This window comes from Rhinopithecus roxellana, chromosome 9 (assembly GCF_007565055.1).
Source record: "Rhinopithecus roxellana isolate Shanxi Qingling chromosome 9, ASM756505v1, whole genome shotgun sequence".
Classification (NCBI taxonomy): domain Eukaryota; kingdom Metazoa; phylum Chordata; class Mammalia; order Primates; family Cercopithecidae; genus Rhinopithecus; species Rhinopithecus roxellana.
In genome coordinates this window covers 25,185,977-25,210,077 of record NC_044557.1, presented here as the reverse complement: position 1 = coordinate 25,210,077, position 24,101 = coordinate 25,185,977, and the positions used below count along the sequence as shown (strand labels likewise).

General features: G+C 36.4%; 1 protein-coding gene across 5 annotated transcripts in view; it reads right to left on the bottom strand.

The window, feature by feature from the left end:
* The window catches only part of WRN (WRN RecQ like helicase), a 140,799-nt gene that overhangs the window by 16,713 nt on the left and 99,985 nt on the right, over positions 1 to 24,101 (bottom strand). For 4 of the 5 annotated variants that reach the window (XM_030938104.1, XM_010370865.2, XM_010370864.2 and 1 more), the window contains exons 25-32: positions 15,962 to 16,132; positions 15,787 to 15,881; positions 14,861 to 14,936; positions 13,937 to 14,010; positions 10,089 to 10,164; positions 9,736 to 9,848; positions 6,308 to 6,422; positions 2,178 to 2,309 (exon numbers count right to left, since the gene is read on the bottom strand). In XM_030938104.1, the coding sequence (XP_030793964.1) occupies positions 2,178 to 2,309; positions 6,308 to 6,422; positions 9,736 to 9,848; positions 10,089 to 10,164; positions 13,937 to 14,010; positions 14,861 to 14,936; positions 15,787 to 15,881; positions 15,962 to 16,132 (852 nt within the window). The remainder of the gene's footprint in view (positions 1 to 2,177; positions 2,310 to 6,307; positions 6,423 to 9,735; positions 9,849 to 10,088; positions 10,165 to 13,936; positions 14,011 to 14,860; positions 14,937 to 15,786; positions 15,882 to 15,961; positions 16,133 to 24,101) is intronic. The other variant, XM_030938105.1, reaches the window with a different exon arrangement.

Here is a 24,101-nt window from a genome sequence, read left to right as displayed (position 1 = left end):
GACAAATCCTAAAATGCTTAGCGATAACATAACGCTCCAGATGCATTCTATAAAAGGTTCCTGAGAAGACTCTAATAGGTGTTTGAAATTGACTCTATTCATAAAATAATAATAACCACAGTTCCACAAGGGGTGTCAGCATTTTCCTACCATTGAACTTCACATGAACAGTGCTACATATTTATATGGTTCTTTAAACAAATGTGGCTGCAAATACATTTCCGATACTTATTAGGTAAAACATTCTTTTAAGCACCCAGAAAGCTTAGTCACTCAGCTCTAACTTATTTCATGATCCTCTCTTTCAATACATTTTCAAAGTCTGAATTTAGACTGTATTTGCATGAATGTTGACACTTTCACAGAATAGAGCATTTAAGGCAAAGTTTTTCATCCTTCAAAGGGAGGTTTTAAATTACTTTAATTAAATGTCTACTAGAAAAGTGTGCACCATGTGTGTGCATAATATCAGGGTTATTTGATACCAGGTTTCAAATTACCTCCAACTAATTGTAGTATTGCTCCTGATTAATTAGTCCTAAGCATGTTTAATTCTGCGGTTAACTGGCAAGACCCTCTCAGACTCCTGGGAGGTAAGAACAATTATACCACCATATCATACAATAAAATACAACCAAATAATACCAAAAGCCACAAATGAAGATATAACAGTCTTCACATTTTTAACCATGAATACACAAACTAACACATGAAACCCTGTATTACAACTGAGCATTAGAATACACTTTATTCGGAAAATTTGGAGCCAATACCAAATTTTCTTAGTAACTGTTTTCATTTCTACTATACATACATGGTCAAATTAGGTATATACAGGCATTTTTAACATGTACATAGAAGTTATTATTTACATAAGAAATTGAAATTAAAATTCCCATTTATTATGTGTTCTATTTCAAAAATAGTATAATGGAATTATTTAGTTTCTTGGGCAATGGTTTTTGTAAGGAACTTTAAGAAACATGACTGTCAAATTAAAACATTTATTCAGTAAGATAAGCTATGGACTGTTTATTCTTATTTATTTTAAATGATAAAACCTGAACAAAAGGTGTGTAATATAGGCACTAGTGGATGGAACCAGAGACAATAGAAAAGCAGGCATTGGACCATATCTGTTGTTACAAATCAACTTAATGTCAAGAGGATGAGAATTCAAATTAAACTTAACTGTAAGCCTCATTTTGTCACATTCCATTAAAACTTACTCTCCATTTTGTATACAAAAAACCTCAATAGCCTTAAAGATTTATCTTAGATCAATGAAGAAACATTACATATGGTCTTTTTTTTGGAGATCAAGGCTTGCTTGGTCGCCCAGGCTGGAATGCAGTGGCGCAATCTCAGCTCACTGCAACCTCTGCCTCCTGGATTCATGTGATTCCTGTGTCTCAGCCTCCTAAGTATCTGGGATTACAGGCACGTGTCACTACGCCTGGCTAATTTTTGTATTTTTAGTAGAGACAGGGTCTCCCTATGTTGTCCAGCTGGTCTCAATTCCCTGACCTCAAATGATCTGCTTGCCTCAGCCTCCCAAAGTGCTGGGATTACAGGCATGAGCCACCACACCCGGCCTACCTGTGGTCATTTGTTACAGCAATTAGATTGTTTTCAAAGAGCATCAAAACAGTACTAGAAGAGATAGAATGAAAAGCAAGTTTTAAAAACATATTTCCAGTTGTTTGGCTATGCTTCCAGAGATCCAGTATGTATTTTTTGTACACATACAAGAATATGTGACTATATAAGCATGCATATGCACACACATACATTTACGTTTGTTTTTCTGTTTTGCACCTTCCTTTTTCTTAATGCATCTTGAGGTTGTTTCTTAACATTGTGAATATTTATAGTTTTTAAACTATTAGTCCCATTTTAAAATATGGCTGAGGCAGTATCCCTGAGCTATAAATGTGTGTATCAGTACTCCAATACAACCTCTAGAAGATATTCATGGCCAAACTAAACTTACTGCTATTACTTAACAGGGAGGCTTAACAGAAAAAGAAAACAACGTTCTCTTTTTAAATTAAACTGAGATTTATTGTAGAGTTGGAGGAAATTATCCCAAGTCAGAGCTTTAATACTAAACAGCTGATAAAACACAAGTTTAAATAAACTAAAAAAATTCCCTGTAACTTGAAAGTCACACTTACCAAAGGCATCTTCTTTTCTTGGAATAAAGAGTATGTGATGGCCACAGACTGTGAAAGTGTGCATACTTTATTTTTTGCTACCAGACTCGTCTCCTGTTCTTCTTGAGGTTCTGTACTTGAAAAGAGGTCTGTCTACAGAATTTTAAATGTAGCACAAATGATCAATAATATCAATATAACAATAGAATATAAATATAATCATTAGCCATTAAGAAAAAAATAAACACAAGTTAAACCTATAAGCAACAAATAATTCCCTTTTTATGGGGAGCTCAAAAAGAAGTTGGATTTTTAACGTATTGATTTAAAAAGGTAAAATAATGCTAGAGCACACAAATTTAATTTTTAACAAAATATTTGTAATAACAAACATTTCCTAGTCTTCTCTTTAACCAATAAGCAGGACTAAAAAAAGGAAGTATAATGTGAACCACTCTGTCTTTAAGTAAGTCCCCAATCCCTGGAAGTGAATATTGAATGAATGAATGAACGAACGAACGAACGAACGAACGAACGAACGAACGAACGAACGAACGAACAGAATCACTATTCGATTTTAGGTACTATAACCACTAATATATCATAACGAAATATATCATAACACTCTCTCTACACATCTAATTTTAAATGATACACCCCAACTAGAAATCTAAGTATTCTATAAAATCTTACATATGGTTCCTTAAGAAATGTTTAAAAGAAAAAATGGGGAACGATTGAAAAACAAGATTAATGAAAAAATAATGGTATCTTTTTAAAGGCTGAAATAAAGGTAAAGAGATAGACAACTTTTTTTTTAACTACACATAAAAGGTAGATTAAAACAACATACTATAGCCATAATAAAATCTGTAACAAACTAAATTAATAATTTAAAGAAGCGCCTCGTCTCTTGATGAATACTATTGGTATCATTTTTATAAGGTTATTTATCATGTGGTCTACTCTACTATGTATACATATGTGAGTAAACGTATCTATGAGCTTTTCTTTTGGAAAGAAATTCATTTTTTGTTTCCATACTCTGTTATTAGGGAGTTTAAGAAATTTATTAGTTGAGTATTAATTTACTGCTTGGTGAGAAACATAAACGTTTCTGTTTTACTTTTTACATGCTATATAGATGATGCCTAATGTTAGAATTTGAATTATCTGACCCAAGGCAATAAAACATGCTTGCCAAACCTTTCGGGGGATTATATTTTACATCGGGAAGAATCTCAGAGCTAAACTCTCACATCAACACAAAAGACAATTTCAATCAAATAACCCTAGCAGCGGAGATTTCATGTTCTGAGCATATGGTGGGAGTTGCACTACCCATCTATTGAACTTGGTTTTATGTGTATGTGTGTATAAATATCAGTGTATATATTAGAAAGCAAATTCATTAACTTATGAGGCATACAACTGGACAGTTTCACTTGCCCCAACCAGTATGTTCTGTTCTATAGAAGAGTTATATAGGAAGCCAGCTCACCTGAAAGTTATATAGGAAGCCAGCTCACCTGAAAGTTTGAGAATATAACAAAGACGCTTATTTTTTTTTTCCTATCACTCAAGCTGGAGTATTGTGGCACAATGGATGGCTCACTGCAGCCTCAAATCCCTGGGCTCAAGCAATCCTCCTGCCTAAGCATCTTAAGTAGCTGGGATTACAGGATAACACCACCATGCCTGGCTAATTTTAAAAAATTGTTTTTGTAGAGGTGGGGTCTCGCTATGTTGCCCAGGTTGTTTTCTAACTCCTGGCCTCAGGCAGCCTGCCTGCCTTGGCCTGCCAAAGTGCTGGGATTACAGGCACGAGGGATTGCACCTCGCCATAAGGTAACTTCTGATAGTGCCTTAAGTAGTCTCTTAACAAAGATTAAGTTCAGGCATTCTCCTTGCCAATTAAACTATAATATTCAAATCTAGTTAGTGAAAATGTCTTTTTATCTAAAGAGTGCTTAGGTAAGCTTTGCCAACTTTCGTCCTTATTGCCTTTTCTATTTATATCTTCCTATAATTGACCACTCATCTTTTTTTTTTTAAGGTTTATTGTGGGATATATCAAACACATAACACAAGTCGAGAGAGTAAGATGGGCATCACCCAGTTTCAGCAACTGTCATTCATAGCCAATCTTATTTCATGAACACCCTTAGGTATTTTCTAACTACCCTGCCCTTACCCCTGGATTTTTTTAAAATAAATAATATTTGTACATATTTATGCCATATAGGTTCATACAGTCTTTTTTATTTTTTTTTGACACGGAATCTCGCTCTGTCCCCCAGGCTGGAGTGTAGTGGCGCAATCTCAGCTCACTGCAATCTCCACCTCTCGGCTTCATGCCATTCTCCTGCTTCACCTTCCCGAGTAGCTGGGACTACAGTATGATTTGATTAGACTTTTGCTTACTAGAATCACATTGTAGCCCTTCCTTCCTAAGAGTATTATTTCAGATTACTTTGCCAAGTATTTTGGATATCCCTAAACCCTTTAATTGTACATTTGTGGATTGTATCATTACTTTGTTCCATAAATTCTCAAAATTCTCAAAAAATGTATTTATATAAAAATATTTTAGCATATTTTTCCTAACTGGCCATCTTAATGCGTTTAATATATGTGTCATATTTGTAATTTTTAATGTGTATTGTGATAGCAAGAAATTTTACTTCAAAATTTAAAAAATATATTAAAGGCTAATGAAACTCATGAATAACAAAACTTGCTTAATAAACATTAAAGTTGACATTTTAAAAAAGAAATGATTTCAATTTGCAGAATAACCCAAGTATAATTTCTAATCACAGAAATTAGCAGTCATCTTCTCTATCCAGAAGGTTCATAAAGGTTTCATACCTATCCCTTGGGGAATTTACCTTTTCCCCTACTTCAGTTTCCTCTCCTGAAGGGGAGTTAGGAGAGATCATTCATTCATTATTCAATAATATCACTAATTCATGAAAGAAGATACTACTGTCAAGTGTCCAAAGAGAGGGAACTTACTCAATTACCACTGGTAGGTATGATATTCTTTCCCAAACCATTAAGACATTATCATTTCATTTCTAAAAACTCAGTAAGAAATAAGAATTTTCACATGATGTCTTATATAACAGTATGAAAAAGAAAATTTAAAGTTGCCAAAGATATTCTATATCAAAAGAGGGAAATGCTACATTCAAAAAGCAGAAGGGTTTTCTACTTATAGTTAGAGAAAGATTTTTCTAAAGTAGGATCCAACTGTGCCTGCCCAAAGCTTCCAGGAGCTTCTTGGAAGTAAAAAATAATCCCTTAATACTGCCTTGAATGTGTTTAACTCGTTCAACGTTTTATACTTATCCCATGTCTTCTACTTTTCTAATGTCATCTGTTGTTTCCCGGATGTGGGGGAGGAAGTGTCATTTCCGTTGTGTAGCTGAGGAAATGGAGACCCAAGGAAATTAAAGGACATGTTCAGGTTCACCAGGTGAACAACTGTAAGGAAGAATTAAAGTCCTGATTCTGAGACTCCAAGTCCAGTAGTCTCCCCTCTATCCCCCACTGCCTCACCTTCTGCAGAGTACACACGATAGAGTCTGCTATGTGGAGTTTAGAGAAAATCCCAAATGATCTTTCTGGAAATGGTCACTTATGGCAGAACAGGCAATAGTAAAAGGATATGAAGGAAACACTATTAAAACTGAAGAGAATAATATGAAATCCACTTACTACCAAAAGACAGCATTACGGAAGGGGAGCGAGATTAGAGAATATGCTAAACCAAAAGCAAGTGGCTGAGCTCCGGACCAACTCATAGCAAGGATAACTTTCCAGCTTTAATTTCCAACTACCACATTCGAATGTAAAATTGTAATTTATCAACCTAAAATAATGTTTCCAATTTAAAAACAAAACCTCCCAATGAAATAGAAAGACATCAGCAGCCTGGACAACTACTTTTTAGTATCATCTTTAAAAGTAGATAACTGACATGTTTTTACGACAGATTGACTGTAAAAACAATCTAAATTCATTTTCTAAGTGTCCAGTATGGAAATGCAAAGAAAGTGAGAAAATGTTGCTTCTGAAGGGTACTTTTGAAATGGTTACAAAAAATGCTTATTCTCTAAGAGCTCCTGCAAACCACAGTATTTTACCTGAACACTATTTGTATGGCAGAAATGTTTGATGACTTCCAACAGAGGGGCCAACATGGCAGCTTTGCCTTCAGAAACACCATCAATCCTTTTTACGTTTTCAACCGTAGTTGGTCTGTATTTAACAACAATAAAAAGGTCAAGAAACCACTGAAATAGTATCACTCCAACAATATAGCTGATGTTCAGCTTCATAATGATTCTCTAAATGTATAGTTTTTCCCACAACCAAAACAATGTATAATACAACTAATCATGTTTTATAATTTCTTTCTTTGCTTACCACCATTTAAAGACTTGTGCTTTTACCAACTTATGAATAAAAACACTATTGTCCCCATCACCACAAAAACACACTGTTAACTGGTAAACAGGACATTGTCATAAAGGAACAGGTTAACATATCAAATATTCATTTTATTACTGATTTTATTATTATCTTTATAGTCATGAAAAGTATGAGGCTCTAACTGGGAACAACTAAGAGCCTAAGAAAATCTCAAAAGAAAGTCTCATTCATTATTTTCTTCTATAAAGTGTTTACCTGTAACAGTATATCCGCCAATTCCTTCAGACTTTTAGCTCAGTATTTCTTATTGTGTCCAATATCCAAGAACACATTCGATGCCCTCCTTCCTTCTAAAAATCTGCCGATCTAATGATTACTCCTTTTCATTAAATATCTCCTCTGGGCCAGGCGCGATGGCTCATGCCTGTAATCCCAACACTTTGGGAGGCCAGGGCAGATGGATTGCCTGAGCTCAGGAGTTCAAGACCAGCCTGGACAACACAGTGAAACCTCATCTCTACTAAAATACAAAAAATTAGCCAGGGGTGGCGGCGCACACCTGTGGTCCCAGCTATTCTGGAGGCTGAGGCAGGAGAATTGCTTGAACCCAGGAGGCAGTGGTTGCAGTGAGCCGAGATTGTGCCACTGCACTCCAGCGTAGGTGATAGTCACCAAAAAAAAAAAAAAAAAAAATCCTGAATAGTAAAGTATGGTCTTAGAATACTTATTAACAACAGAATTAGTGTCAGATATAGCACTGTGTAATGTCATTAGAAAATTCTGCACTCAAGTAATATCTATTGGATGCAATTTAGTGACAGAAACAATTTTTTTTTTAAATTATACTTTAAGTTCTAGGGTACACATGCACAATGTGCAGGTTTGTTACATATGTATACATGACAGAAACAATTTTTTAAAAGGAAGCAAAAGACGAATACAATTACCAAGCAACTATTCTTGGGAAATAACTTCTTCTAAATGTTTAATGATCACCTCGTGTTTACGAGGCATTGTGCTAGGTGCTATGGGAGACACACAAAAAGATGAGGAGCTAATATCTTTATTCGGAGTTTAAAATCTAGAAGATATAATAATACACGTTTACCACTAATTACAAAAAACTATAATATAGCATTGTGTGGTAAGTGCCAGAGAAGCATCTTTCGAATTCATCTGAAAGTCCTCTATGAATTCAAGAGAGAGGAATTACTTCGCCAATAAGATCATGAAATACCTTCTCATAGTCTTTATAGTAATAAAGCGAGATCTTAAAGAATTTCTTAAAAGGAGTTTTGAGGAATCAAGGAAACTACAAGGAGAAGCAACACTGTAAATAAATATATGGAAGTTGAAAACGGGTCTTCAACAAGTGGTAAACAATCCAGGTAAGATAAACCATTTCAAATTCTGTAACTTAGAAAAGTAAGTTCATAAATGGAAGGCCTTGAATTCCAAGCTAGAAAGAAACCATTTAAGCAGAAGTAAGACATGATAAAGGAAGATTTAGTTTGGTACTCATATACTGGATGAAACAGAGAGAGAGAATGAAGGGTTAATAGTTAAGAGGCCTCTGCAACATGCCAAGGGAAAACAGTCAGAACTAATGTGGTGTCATTAAGAAGGAGGAGGAAGGCACAGACAGGCAACAAGGAACCCGTTTTACAAAAGGTATGAAAAGTATTTAAATAAGAAAAAGAGGTCAGGCACAGTGGTTTACACCTGTAGTGCCAGCACTTTGGAGACTGAGGCGAGAAGATTGCCTGAGCTTAGGAGTTGGAGACCAGCCTGGGCAATATGACAAAACCCTGTCTGTACAAAATATACAAATATTAGCTGAGCAAGGTGGTATGTTCTGTAGTCCCAGCTACTCAGGAGGCTGAGGTGGGAGGATAGCTTGAACCCAGGAGGTCAAGGCTGCAGTGAGCAGTGATCGCACCACTATACTCCAGCCTGGGCAACAGAGTGAGACCTGTCTTCAGGAAAAAAGGAAGAAGAAGAAGAAGAAAGAAGAAGGAGGAGGAGAAGGAGGAGGAGGAGAAGATGGAGAAGGAGGAGGAGGAGGATAAGAGGAGGAGGAGGAGGAGAAGGAGAAGAAGGAGGAGGAGGAGGAGGAGAAGAAGGAGGAGGAGAGGAGGAGAAGGAGAAGAAGGAGGAGGAGGAGGATAAGAAGGCGGAGGAGGAGGAGGAGAAGGAGAAGAAGGAGGAGGAGGAGAAGAAGGAGAAGGAGGAGAAGGAGGAGGAGAAGGAGAAAGAATAAAAGGAGGAGGAGGAGAAGAAGGAGGAGGAGAAAAGGAGGAGAAGAAGGAGGAGGAGAAGGAGAGGAGGAGAAGGAGAAGAATAAAAAGGAGGAGGAGGAGAAGAAGGAGGAGGAGAAAAAGGAGGAGAAGGAGGAGGAGGAGAAGAAGAAGGAGGAGAAGAAGGAGGAGGAGAAGAAGGAGGAGGAGAAGGAGAAGAATAAAAAGGAGGAGGAGGAGGAAGAAGGAGGAGAGGAGCTAAAAGGAGAGGAGAAGGAGGACGGACGAAGAACGCGCAGGGAGAAGAAGGAGGAGAAGGAGAGGAGAAGGGAGAAGGGAGAAGGAGAGAGAGAAGGAGAAGAGGACGAGAGAAGAAGAAGAAAGAAAGGAAAGAAAGGAAAGAAGAAAAGAAAGAAAGAAGAAAGAAAGAAAGAAAGAAAGAAAGAAAGAAAGAAAGAAAGAAAGAAAGAAAGAAAGAAAGAAAGAAAGAAAGAAAGAAAGAAAGAAGAAAGAAGAGGAGGAGGAGGAAGAGGAAGAGGTTTTATATTGGAGGAGAGAAAATTCAGATCAGAGGTTTTAAGCATTAGGAACCTCTGACTAGGAATGTGATGGTATGATAATCAAAAAGAATCCAAAAAGAGGAATTTCGGCATTTGGATAAAATGCAGGGTGGGTAGATAATGAGTTAGATTTTACATATATTGAATATGATTGCTGAAAACATAACTGGTTTTTATTCATATAGAAATGTGGTACTAAAGCTTGGCAAAGAGATAAGCATCGCAGCAGGGAGAATTTGAGTCACCTCCCAGATGTGACAGTGGAAACTATGGTCATATTATCAACTTAGATAAATTTTGTTAGAAGGAAATAAATGAGAACACATGCAAAAGATAGTTTACCTCATTTTGGCCATATCCACCAGTATCTTGTTTGTTGCCAGAATAGCTGGGGGAACATCCATTTTATTGGCATGTTTCTGCCTAGCTTCTACCAATTTGCCATATAACATAGTCTGAACAAAAAACAAAGAAACAACTCAATACTTTTAAAAATGTACTTAAAAGATCTAGTCCTTTATTTTTAGAGCTTCAGATACCACATTTTTCCTTTGTATGAATATAAACTGAAATATAAACTCAGATTCTTAGCTTAAGAACAATTTTTAAAATACTGGCAAAATACAGAATTTTAAGCATGCATAGAATCATAACTACCCTATCATAAACTAATTGCCTTTTTACAAAAGCCTTACCTGAGTCTCCTGCTCTTGTGCCGAAATAACAGGTTCTGAGGAACTGTAAGATTTTTCTGGTGACTGCACCATGATACTAAAATATTTAAAAGAAAATAAATAATAAAAGCTTTTCTTTCTCCTCATTTACTTTCTATTTCATCTCCTAAATGAGAATGTCTTTCCAAATCAGTACTAACATTTACTCTTCATGATACCAGTAAGGTAATTTGTTATTTAAATGACAACAGCCTAGATTTTAAAATTTTTGGATCAAATACATTCATTATAATGGTAAAGTTAACATTGTAATTTGAGTTCATCACAAAATTGGTGTGTTTTAAAAAGAGCATTTGTCCCATTCTCTTCCTCAACCGCTTTGGAAAAAAAATACGACACGTTAACATCTTTCAACTTACTGGGATACAACAGGTTTTAACCAAGATTTCTTAACCTACTGGGATACAATTTATGATCCTTGTTATAACATCATAGATTTTTAGCTGGTGGGGAAGAAGAAACAAGAGAACAAGAAGCACTCTTAGAAATTAAAAATTTGATGACTAAAATTAAAATGTCACTAATGGACTTAAAGTGATCAGGCCCTAAAACGTTGTTGTGATGAGGTTTCTTTAGCAAGTTCTTGTTTAAATTATCATTTATTTGATGAGTGAAGTTTTTAACATGCTTTGCTGTGTGAAATTTAAAAAAGGGATGTTTTTCCAGGCTGGAACAATAAATGTCGCTGTGCAGTTTAAAAAAAAAAAAAAAAAAAGTCACTAGGTGGGAGGGGATAAAAGTCAAGCAACAAGCAACACTCCAAATGAGTAAACAAACAATGAGAGACTGAAATAGGAAAAAAGAAAATTAGTAAAAGGAACACTAAAAACCAAGAAAAGAACACAAAGACAATCACTAACACGAGGAAAAAAATAAAGGTAGTGGGTAGTCATAATAACATGGTTGGGTTAGTAGTATGTATATAATATTTGTGTAGTTATAATAATATAAACACAATATTATATTGTTATTATATTTAAAAATATAGAAATGAATTATTAATATGATGAAATATAATTATATTGGCGGAGGAATGGAGGGGAAATCTACCGTGATAGGAGGTGAGTAGAAAATTTCTAAAATTGGTAAGTCAAAAAAATAGTATTCTAAGCATGTCATTCAGAAATAAAAAGGCACACGCTAGAGAAATCAGCTGAAAGATTTAAAGATGACAGCCTCCATGAACAACAGCAAAGTGAGTGTGGGAAGAGTGTGGGCTGGTATGCTTGTCATAAGCCATTAATTTCCAATTAACTTATTAAATCAAGTATAGGTATTATTTTAAGGAAAATTTCAATACATTTTAAAATAATACCTATTGATATATAAGCATCCTGCTGCTCACTTCTGTACACTAAGCCCATATATTTAAATTAATTTCTGGACTATTCCACAGGTATCCCAAACTCAGTATGTCTATCACTAAACTCTTGATTTTAATGAGAATCGACTTCTTCCAAATTCCTATTAATACTGATATTTTTACCTACTCTCATGAATCACAAATATTCTTCACGACATCCAAAATAGAGAATATTTTCCAGAAGGTTTTCTGGAAAACCTCTTAAAAACTTTTCTCTGATAATCACTATCTATGGAAGCTAAAGCATTACAAAATGTATTTCTTCAATAACAATACTTGAAAAGTTAATATACTTCTTGATCCATGAGCTACAGAATGGATGTTGAGTTAGCAGGCATGAAGACAACATTAATCTCCTTGTATGTCTCCATTGCGGCTCTTGGTGTCTAAGTGTTGTCAATGAGCAGTAATACTTTGAAAGGAATCTTTTGTCTAAGCAGGTTTCAACAATGGGCTTAAAGTATTCAGTAAGCCATGCTTTAAAGAGGTATCATCAAGACTTTGTTGTTACATGTATGTAGCACAGGCAGAGTAGACATAGCATAATTCTTAAGGGCCTTAGGATTTTCAGAATGCTAAATGAGCATTGGCTTCGACTTAAAGTCACCAGCTGTATCAGCCTCTAACAAGACAGTCAGCTTGTCCTTTGAAGCTTTGAAGCCAGGCACTGACTTCTCTCGAGCTATGAAAGTACTAGACAGCTTCTTCTTCTGGTAGAAAGTATTTGGTCTACATTCAAAGTCTGTAAGTGCAGGTACCTTCATCGACGATCTTAGCTAGATCTTCTGGATAACTTGCTACAGCTTCTATACCAGCACTTGCTGTTTCACTTTGCACTTTTATGTTATGGAGATGGCTTCTTTCCTTAAACCTCATGAACCAACCTCTGCTGGCCTCAAACTTTTATTCTGCAGCTTCCTCACCTCTCTCAGTTTTCAGAGAATTGAAGAGAGTTAGGGCTTTGGTCTGGATTAGGCTTTGGCTCAAGGGAATGTTGTGGCTGGTTTGATCTCCTATAAAGACCACTAAAACTGTCTCCATATCAGCAAAAAGGTTGCTTTGCTTTCCTATCATTGGTGTATTGACTGGGGTACCATTTTTAATTTCCCTCAGGATCTTTTGCCTTTGGAAACTACTGGGTGCAAGAGGCCTAGCTTTTGGCCTATCTCAGTTTTTAAAATGGCTTCCTCACTAAGCTTAATCATTTTTAGCTTTTGATTTAAAGTGAGAGACATGTGAATCTTCCTTTCACTTAAACACTTAGAGATGGGCCAGGTGCAGCGACTCACACCTGTAATCCCAGCACTTCGGGAGGCCAAGGCGGGGGATCACTTGAGGTCAGGATTTTAAGACCAGTCTGGCCAACATGGCAAAACCCCATCTCTACTAAAAATGCAAAAATTAGCCAGGCATGGTGGCAAGCATCTGTAGTCCCAGCTACTCAGGAAGCTGAGACAGGAGAATCGCTTGAACCCGGGAGGTGGAGGTTGCAGTGAGCTGACAATGCGCCGCTGCACTCCAGCCTGAACGGCAGAGTGAGACTCAGTCTTGAGAAAACAAACAAACAAACAAACAAACACTTAGAGACTATTACAGAGTTATTAATTGGCCTAATTTCAATTTTGTTGTATCTCAGGGAACAGGGAAGCCCAAGGAGAGGGAGAGAAATGGTGAATGGCCAGTCAATGCAGCAGTCAGAACTCATATAACACTTACTAAGTTTGCTGCCTTATGTGGGCATGGTTAATAGTACCCCAGGACAATTAAAATAGTAACATCAAAGATCACCAATCATAGATCACTATAATAGATATGATATAATAATGAAAATGTTAGAAATATTGCAACAACTACCAAAACATAACACAAAGACATGACAACAGGACACGCTGTTGGAAAATGGGGCTAACACGATCTGTTTGGCGCAGGGTTGCCACAAACCTTCAATTTATAAGAAATGCAATACCTGCAAGTCACAATAAAGCAAGGCACAATAAAACAAAGTAGGCCTGTATATATTTCACACAAATAAAAATAGTGTCCTGATGCTAGAGGTAGGCAAATATAGATTTGAAAGCCAGTTCGGCCATTAGCTGTAAGCTCTTGAACAAGTTAGTCAACTTCCTAACCCTTGGTATCTTCAACTATAAAATGGCGATAAATAATAACAGCTGTTAGGCTCTTGTAGGAATTAAATGAGATATCACATATAAAGCTCTCAGCATTTAACATAATGCCTGACAAACAGTAATATCCAAGAAGTGTTAGCTATTAAATTAGCATTATTATTTTGTAGCTCACTTTGATCATTCTAATACTGAAAGGCTTATTTTTAAATTTAACTTCCTTTTGCCAATGAAATAGCCCAACATCTGACAGTCCTTTCTCTTTAGAAAAAAAGTACTCATAAAGTAAGTATAGAACATAGAAATATGGAACTCTGTACCTTTTTTTAGAAATGTTACTCCCAGAAGAAACCTTATCACATGGTTTGTAAGAATATAACTTCTCCAAGTTAGACTGCATTTAAACATATAAAGGTCCATTAAAAAAAGAAGTTTCAAAAACCTTTTAAATGTGAAGAAAATAAGAAACAAAAATCTCACAATCACAATTTTTTCTTTGCATAATCAAGCCATCAAATAAATCACCTGAGAATAACCTCCTAAATTATCCGTTTCTAAAGTTCTAAAGGTAGTTAGAAACACAATCCAATGTCTTATCCCTCCCAAAACTATAGAAAATAAATCATCAAAAGAATGCTCTAAGATATAGCAAGTGCCAAAGTTATAAAAACAATTCAATTACATTCTGCATACTTCAATAAAGCAGAAAAGGTTCACCAGAAAATGTAATTCACTATACTTGCCTATTATTCCAGTGTTCTGATCAGCTGAAGTCTGCCACTGGATTAGTATTTAATCTGTAATAGTTATCTAAGATCTTAGATCAAAAAAAGCAAGAAAGTATGTGAGTTTAAGTGTGTGTGTGTGTATGTGTGACACAGAAAGAGAGAGAGAATGTATGTGTGTGTGTGTGTAGCTTTAATAAGAACACTTAGGAATCAGGCTTATTTTTTGATCAACTGTAAGTATTATAACGTGTGAACACTCTAACCCAAATGAGTTAGAACATAGGTTTAAAAGAACCCAAATAAATTCCTTTCTCAAATACTTCCAATTCTTTATTAGCCCCAGAAATTATATACCACATATTTTAGTCTGTTCACATCACTTCTCTTGCCAAATTTTATGTTTTGTTATATATGCAATTTTCTCTTTAATTGGAAGGGAATTAAAATATAAAATTTTAAATAGAAGTTGAATCAATAAAGAATGAAATATATAGGAACAATTTATTTAAAACAAACCTTCTTCTCTGCAGTTAATTCAACTGGTACTTGATTATAAGAATGCTCTTTGGTGCCTGAAGATACAGTTCTCGAGCTGAAAAATAATAAAATTAAATTATCTCAAATGTTAAGATGCAAGTATCTAATTCATGAATCATCATACTCCACTCTCAGAAAGATGAATAAGATATTACCCTTTTAGAACCGGCGATTTTTAAAACGCACTTTTTTCCAGAAAAAGCTCTAGAAGCTTTAAAAAGTTTGAAAGAGAAAACTCACAAGTGATCAATGCATGTAAAGGTATAAAAAAGTAAGCAACAAATGTATTCCCTCCCTTTCCACTTCTACATGTGAGAAGTAAATACAATATATGGATTCCTCAGCAATGATTTCAATACTGCTTCTTTAATCAATGAGAAAGAAGCTTTCTAAATACCATGGTCAGCTACTCCTATCAACCAAGAAAGTGTTCTGGCTGGGAGCAGTGGATCATGACTGCAATCCCAGTAGTTTGGGAGGCTGAGGTAGGAGGATCACTTGAGCTCAGGAGTTCAAGATCAGCCTAGGAAGCACAAGAAGACCCTGTCTCTATACAAAAAATTAAAATATATTAGCTGGGCATAGTAGTGCATGTCTATAGTCCTGGCTACTCAGGTGGCTGAGGATTACTTGGGCCCAAGAGATCGAGGCTGCAGTGAGCTATGATCGCACCACTGCACTCCAGCTTGAGAGACACAGAGAGACCCCGTCTCTTAAAAAAGAAAAGTGCTCTATGACTTATCCTTTCCTCACAGATCCCTTCCCCCAAACTGACTAAAACAGGCATACAAAAACAAACAGGTAATTCATTTTACTTGTGAGAGGCCTATAAACTGGTGTAATTTGAATCATATAAATAGCAACAAAAAACCCAGAAGTTACAAGAAAAAAACTGAAAAATGAACCTAGGCAGAAGAAACTTCTTTGGACACAATTCTTCATTAGCTTGAAGGATGAGGCTCTGAGATTCTTTATTAGCTTTACGAAGCCAATCTCTACCCTATTAAAAGCAAAAAGGATCTTTTTATACAGAGTGGGAAACAAAATTAAGTCGAACAGGCAGACTCCTATACTGTTTACCTTTTTCGTAAGGGTGCAAATCTTTATAAATTTGTTAAACCCAGAAACTTCTACCAAGAATCCCTCAATGATGAGCTGACGGGAAAAAGCCTTCCACCAACTCTCTGTTTGATCCTTGCCAGTGCCAAACAAACTGTGCCTGCGATATTGATCTGCAAGACGCTGAGAATTCTGAAATTAAAATAAAATCAGTATCTAAAAATGCTAATTTAAACATACAGGTTAAGTAAAACACAGACTTGTCTATTGATTCTTTGGATTTACACTAAATTTCAACTTTAAAAACATACAAAAATGTTATACCCACCGTGCTCATTCTGAACACTCAACTCACAAATAAATACATTATCAAAATAATGTTCCTTTTGTGTCTTAAATAATGGGAGGAAATTTCACATATAATTCAGATGCATTTCCCAGTGTATAGGTTTGGATATGTGTTTGGAACACTTAGCTTTTGTTATTTAGACCTCTTAGCAAACTCATGTTATTGTTTGAAACAGTGATCAAAATCCTACAGTTCGAGACTAGAACCATGAGAATTACATAAAATGCAATGTGTCATGCCTGTAATTCCAGCACTTTGGGAGGCCAAGGCGGGCGGATCACAAGGTCAGGAGATCGAGACCATCCTGGCTAACATGGTGAAACCCCGTCTCTACTAAAAATACAAAAAAGTAGCTGGGTGTAGTGGCAGGAGCCTGTAGTCCCAGCTGCTCAGGAGGCTGAGGCAGGAGGACGGCATGAATCTGGGAGGTGGAGCTTGCAGTGAGCCAAGATCACGCCACTGCACTCCAGCCTGGGTGGCAGAGCAAGACTCCATCTCAAAAACCAAACAAACAAACAAAAAAAAGCAATGCAAACCAATAGCTACTCATCCATGAGTACAGTGCAACAACTCACAGCTTCCAATGCATTTTTGTTTTTACTGTGCTTTCGCATATGATACACTGTAAAGTTTACTTAATCATTTATAATTTAGCTGCTTCACTGAGATAGACCAGGAAAAGCAGGTGCATGCTAAATAGCTGATGGTTTTGACGTATGTTTTCCTAAGTGAAGGGAGACTTCCTATGGGAGGCTCTTCACAGCCATCAAGTTCTAGAAATGTTAAGAAAGCTAGTCTGTCATATGCAATTCTGTTTTCCTCTAACAGAGAGACCACTCTAGCTTTCACTCCCTATAAAAGTACTTTTTCATTCACTTTGTCCTCTTACTGCCTCTTTCATTCATCCTACATTTAAATACTACTTTTAAATATATATATATACAAGTTTATGGGCCAGGCACAGTGGTTCATGCCTATAATCCCAACACTTTGGGAGGATCACTTAAGCTCAGGAGTTCAAGAGCATCCTGGGCAACACAGTGAGTCCCCTATCTCTACAAAAAATAAAAAATAAAAAATTAGCAAAGTGTGGTGGTGTGTACCTGTTGTCCCAGGTACTCAGGAGGCTGAAGCAGGAGCTGAGGCAGGAGAATCATTTGAGCTCAGGAGATCAAGACTGCAGTGAGCTATGATGACACCACTGCACTCCAGACTGAGCAACAGAGTGAGACTCTGTCTCAAAAACAAAAACAAAAAAACCAAAGGAAGTATACAAACATAGAACTTTATGGAAAATTACTCTTATTTAATGTTATTTGTGGTGAATGTGGCTGACTGTAATTCAAGGGTCATTCTACCTTCCATCCACTATGAATTCTTCCAATGCAGAATCTGAGACAGTACAAATACTAGTTCTCAAACTCCCTTTCAGCTAGGGTTCTGGGTTCTGTATATTTGCATGACAAGTATAAGCAGGAAGTGAGGCCAAGGCTATTCCTCTGCTGTTTCTGCTGGCATGCATGATTGTGGAGGTATTTAATTTTTATAAGAAAGTATAAGCAAAGAACCCAGCACACAATGACATGCTTCCTAAGTATCAACAGGCACCATTTTGTGGTTACAAATTATAGCAGGTTCATGCTGGTTTGCAGAGCATGCAAAGGTAGGACCTTCCTGATTATTACAGCTTCCTACTCAATGCAGTTTGGGGTTAAGTGCTGTAGTGGAAGCTTCCCAAGTCGACAGATGGCTTCTTGATCACAGAAGAGGCCACGGTTTCCTTGGTGAACTATTTTACAGTGGAACCTTGTCAACAATATTATAAGCCATTTAATACCGAGTAATAAATACCTTTCTGCTTAAATTCACTAGAATGATTATGAGCAATTTAAATTTCTATATAAAAATGCAATCTAAAATTTTAGAAAAAGGCAGACTATAACTCAACATTTTTACATTTCATATATACCCTAAAGAAGGTTTAATAGTCAATTAAAAATCCAGGGATCAAAATTAAAAGAATATATAAAATGAGTTGCAGCAAACTTAACTAAGGCAACTATAGGGCTATTACAAACATACTGGTTATACTGAACTGATGAAAACATTATGATTACAGGTTTATCTTTTGGAATGTTAAAAATGCGAATACAAGCCTTCTAAAACAGAACAAGAACGACATACTTAAATGTAAACATACATTGCTTTAATATCTGAGAATCTTTCCAAGTATATGAATGAAAACAAAAATAAATCACATCATAAATATTAACATGTTTATGTCATTTACTACTATTTCTAAGGTACAGATTTGCCAAAAAATAGGCTAAATAAGGGTGATCTTTCACAAAAAGGAAGCTAGGATGAAATTAGGTAAAGCAGGGTAAGTTCTCAACAGAGACAAATAGAGCAGTGCCTATATATTAGATTTAAAACATAGGCTTCTGATAGGCATAGTTAAGAGAATCTGTACCATGCTCTCCTAAATCTTAACAATAAAAATAGAATAGACTTTTTTAATAGCTAAGGAATGAATTTTAGTGTCCTGATGATTCTATTTATTAAAATATGACCAGAACAAGATTTAGAGAAATATAAACACCCAGGTACAATCTGGCACCTTCTTCCTTGTTAACAAGTCCGGTCTGTGCTAACCCTGACTTAGGGTTGATTTGAGTAGAATGTTTAAAAGTCAAACATATGTAGCATAAACAAGTCTAGAGATCGAATGTATGACATGAGAATTACAGTTAATACAAATGTACTGTATTTGGGATTCCTGCTAAATGAGTAGATTTCAGCTGCTTTTGCCACAAAAACAAAAAAATGGTTAACAATATAAGATGATGGATATGTTAGTTTCATTATAGTAATCATTTTACTATATATAGGTAACCTGTAACATTATATTGTATACTTTAAATATATATAATATAATTTATTTTTATAAGTAAAATAAGATAAAACATCATAGAATTTCAGAGCTGGAGGGAATGCTGGAGCTCTTTGACCAATCTTGTCATTTTTACCCATATTGTTAACAAATTATCAGAGGTTCAAAGACGTTAAATGGTAGTCTGTCTCACTGTGTACCTATACTAAAGCTAGGACTAGAACATAGGCCTCCAGATGACTAGTTCTAATTTTTTTTTTTTTTTGAGACAGGGTCTCTCTTTGTCACCCAAGCTTGAGTGCAGATGTGTCATCATAGCTCACCGTAGCCTCAATCTCCTGGACTCAAGGATCCTCCCACCTCAGCATCCCAAGTAGCTGAGACTACAGATGTATTCCACGATGCCCACTAATATTTTTTAAATTTTTTTTGTAGAGATGGGGTCTCGCTATGTGGCCTAGACTGGTCTTGAACTCCTGGGCTTGAGAGATCCTCATGCCTCGGTCTCCCAAAGTGCTGGGATTACAGGCATAAAAGCTAATTTTTTCTTATTATACCACATGCATGCACAAGCACTCACATGTACCGCCCCCCACACCCAATATACATACATGTGGGGGCTCTTGAGCTACATTACCTGCATTCAAGCCATAGCTCTGGCAAATTACTTATCTTTTATTTTCTCATCTAATATGCATATGTATTCATTTTTATCTCTTGAGGATACTGTGAAGATTAAGTCCATAACCAGGACAAAGCCTGGCTCAGTAATATTAATCTGCTTTTTATTAGTTAACAGCTGATCCTTTAACTCAACCTGAATTTCTTAATCTAAGAGTAAAAAGCATGACTTGGTATCTAGTCAGGTTTCCTTCCCTGGAACACTTGGTAATGGTACTCTACATCTGCTAGGGGTTACCTCTGTAGTAGGAGATTCTATTCCTTGCAAACTAATAACACCAAAGGTATTAAGTTCCCTAACTAGAATCACTAGCTCTCTAAACACTAAAAATTACTCTTCTGGCTTTTCCTTTCCTAAGCATTAAAAACCCATATATTAGGATGAAACAATGAGGTTTTATCTGATCAGCAGGGATTAACTGTCCCTTCCCCTCATGATCAATAACTATGAAAACTGTGTACTACGTGAATAAATTTACATTGTCTTGTTTCCATGGCAATCACCATGAAAAGGATGATATACCTTCGCTTTAAAACATAGTATCTTTGTTTTAAAGGAATCATATTCCATTTTCAACTAGGAATCCAAACTAAAACAAGTAACATTTAAAAAAATAATAATAATTAAAACATAATACAGTAAGAATTTTCAACAACAAATGCTTAATGATTTCTCACTCTGAACAAGGCCTCCTCTGTTAATTGCTTAAGTGTTGTAGTTAATTTTGTAGGTTGTCCACTGATAGAGTAAAAACTGCCTACGATGAGAAAGCTGCTATACAGAACACAGCCTAGGGATTTGGGCATTCATTCATTCATTCATTCGAGATAGGGTATTGCTCTGTCACCCAGGCTGGAGTGCAGTGGTGTAATCATGGCTCACTGCAGTCCTGAATTCCTAGATTCAATCAATCCTCCCACCTCAATCCTCCCACAAGGATGACTACATGCACACATCACCACTTGGCTTTTTAAATTTTTTTTGTAGAGATGGAGTCTCGCTGTGTTGCCCAGGCTCATCTTGAACTCCTGGTCTCGAGCAATCCTCCCACCTCGGCTTCCCAAAGTGCTGAAATTACAGGTGTGAGCCACCATGTCCAGTGGGCATAACAATACAAATTTAAAACTGCATGTTACAGCACAACACATAGAAAAGACACTAGACTAGCAGGCAGGAAAGTCATTTGCTCATCCTGACTCTGGCACAAAGTAACAGTATGACCTAGGGCAGGTCATTCAGCTTTTACTTTAATTCAGTCTCAACTACAGTAAAATCAGGCAATAGGGTTAAATAGTCTTTTTGCCAGTGTTAGCTCTAAGCAGGTATACTTCTGTGGGATGGCATCTCAAAAAGAGAAATTTTCAGGCCAGGCACAGTGACTAACGCCTGTAATCCTAATACCTCGGGAAGCCAAGGTGGGCAGATCACTTGAGGCCAGAGTTTCAAGACCAGCCTGGGAAACATAGGGAGACCCTGTCTCTACAAAAAAGTTAGTTGGGCATGGTGGCATGCACCTGTAGTCCCACGTACTCGGGAAGCCAAGGAGGTAGGATCGCTTGAACTGGAAACTTTAAGGCTGCTGTGACCTATGATCACGCCACTGTACTCCAGAGCCTGGGTGACATATCTCATTCTTTCCCTTTATAAACCAGGTGGAAAAATAAGGGTCACCAAAACTGACATATCATGGAATGTGGAAATCTAATTGATCGGTGAGTGTTAGAATAAAGAGAACTGACTGGCCAGGGTACCTGACCCAACATATCAGTTTCTGGTAAAAGCGAAGTCTTTACACCAGTATCTGACAGAAAAAAAAGAAGAAAAAAGAGAAGTGAGGTGAGGTGAGGTGAGAGGAGAGGAGAGGAGAGAAGAGGAGAAAAGAGAAAAGAAAGAGAGAGGAGAGAAAAAGAAGACTTGCCACTTCTCCATATTAACCTCTTTAAAAGTCACAACTGCTTTCTGTACTGTGAAGAATGCCACATTCTTCTCCACCCTTCTTCCCTCATTCCTTCTCTGAATGAATGTCCAAATAGACAGTATCACACCAAAATCTACCATATATTCCACAAAAATAGGAAGTTCTAGTGATACCTTCACAAGTACTCCTCTAAACACCCTCTCTCTTCAGAACTTCAATAACATTTATATCTATTCACATGTCCCTTATCTGGTTCTCTGCTACATTACACTTATTTCTTCTTAAGTAACACCTTCCACACTAGACGAGGCGACTCATCTAATTTAGCTTTGAATCCCCCCACAAAATGCAATACAGTGCCTTTTACAAAAATACATGTTTAATAACTAGTGGAAAAAATAGCCATAAACTCCAACTCAAGAAATTTTAAACTCAGCCTGGTACAGTGACTCTCAGTGCTTTGGGAGGCCAAGGGTAGAGGGATCACTTGAGCCCAGGAGTTTGAAACAGGCAGGGCAACAGGGGGAGACCCCATACCTACAAAAAAAATCAAAAAATAAAAAAAACAGGTGGGTGTGGTGGCACCTGTGGTCCCAACTACTCTGGAGGCTGAGGTGGGAGGATTGCTTGAACCCAGGAGTTCAAGGCTGCAGCAAGCTATGATCACACCACTGCATTCCACCCTGGGCAACTCCTAAGTTCTTAAACTACAAAAAGTCCATAGCTTTGTTAAAAACACTTTAACTTTTTTGGGTGACAGGGAGGGCAGGGCAGGGGTGCTTTTTCCCAGTCACTACAGGCCAAAGAAGCTCATAGCTGCAACTTCAGGGCTTCAGAAAGTCATTGTGAACTATAATTCTATGTGCAAAATAAAACCAAAAGATAGTGATAATTATCTCTAGGAATATATTTCATTCAGGTAAAATAGCTTGTCTAGAAAACAGGATGGATAATCCTCTCCCGTTAGATAGTTTGAAAATTACAAGAGTGATTAAAACTACCAATAGTTTTCAACAAACGTCTATAGTCAAATCATGTATCATCAAAACTACCGTCTAATTCTAGTGCCACGACAAGATTTAGCATCCTGCTAATGTGATCAGAAAAGAAGTTTCACTTAATCTCTCAGTTATGCAAATTAATGAGTGTGGTTTTATTTTCTAATCTATAAAATTAAGGTCATTGTATATCTTATCACATATTTATACAGAATGTTTAAACAAATTTATATAGTAAGTTGTTTAGACAGCTAAAACAAAGTTCCTTAAGTAATACCTTTACTGTTTCATTTCTAATCAAACTTGCAGCTTAAAAACAAAATTCTAAACTCTATTCACAAACTCCTAGATAGGTCACATAACTGTTTATACTATTTAGAAAAAATCTTGTGTAAGACAGAATTATACAACTGGGCACGGTGGCTCATGCCTGTAATCCCAGCACTTTGGGAGGCCGAGGTGTGCAGATCACAAAGTCAGGAGATTGAGACCATCCTGGCTAACACAGTGAAACCCCGTCTCTACTAAAAATACAAAAAAATTAGCCAGGTATGGTGGTGGGTGCCTGTAGTCCCAGCTACTTGGGAGGCTGAGGCAGGAGAATGGTGTGAACCCGGGAGGTGGAGCATGCAGTGAGTCAAGATCGTGCCACTGCACTCCAGCCTGGCGACAGAGCAAGACTCCATCTCAAAAAAAAAAATTAAAAAATTAAAAAAAAAGAGAGAGATAATTATATGCTGCTACTATATGCTATATATTTAATCTCTTTAAACTCCAATTATTCCCAGTTTAAAATGTTTATTTTACAGATCAAAATCACATACAAAGATATTAATTTTTCCTAAGTTGGTTAAAGGGAACATTTTACTAAATTCTCAAAGGAATTATAATGATAATTTTAAAAACAATATCCCAGGATACCAAGATCACTGAAATGGGGAGAAAAAAAAATTGCCTTATTTTCATTGCATTTAGTGTCTACAGATTTTCATTAAGTGGTACTTTTAGAAAAGTTTTACTTTTATCTAGCAAGGGTACTATAATATTTCACAAAGGATAAACTTCTTAATTTGAGGACTCCCAGAAGAGACTGTCGGTGTAAGTGGTCTGATTTGTTTTTTTAATAGGTGAAATCTGATCTCTCTTGTGGCCAGTTCAAGTTTGTCAAGGAGCCTACTTAGACTTATTTGTTGATACTGGATATGGCTGGATTATAGCAAATTAAAACAAGAATAATTTTTATAAATTATACATTCAACTGAGATACAAAGGTTTTGAAGGTGATAGAGACAGAATACATTTTCATAGATCTCAATTATAT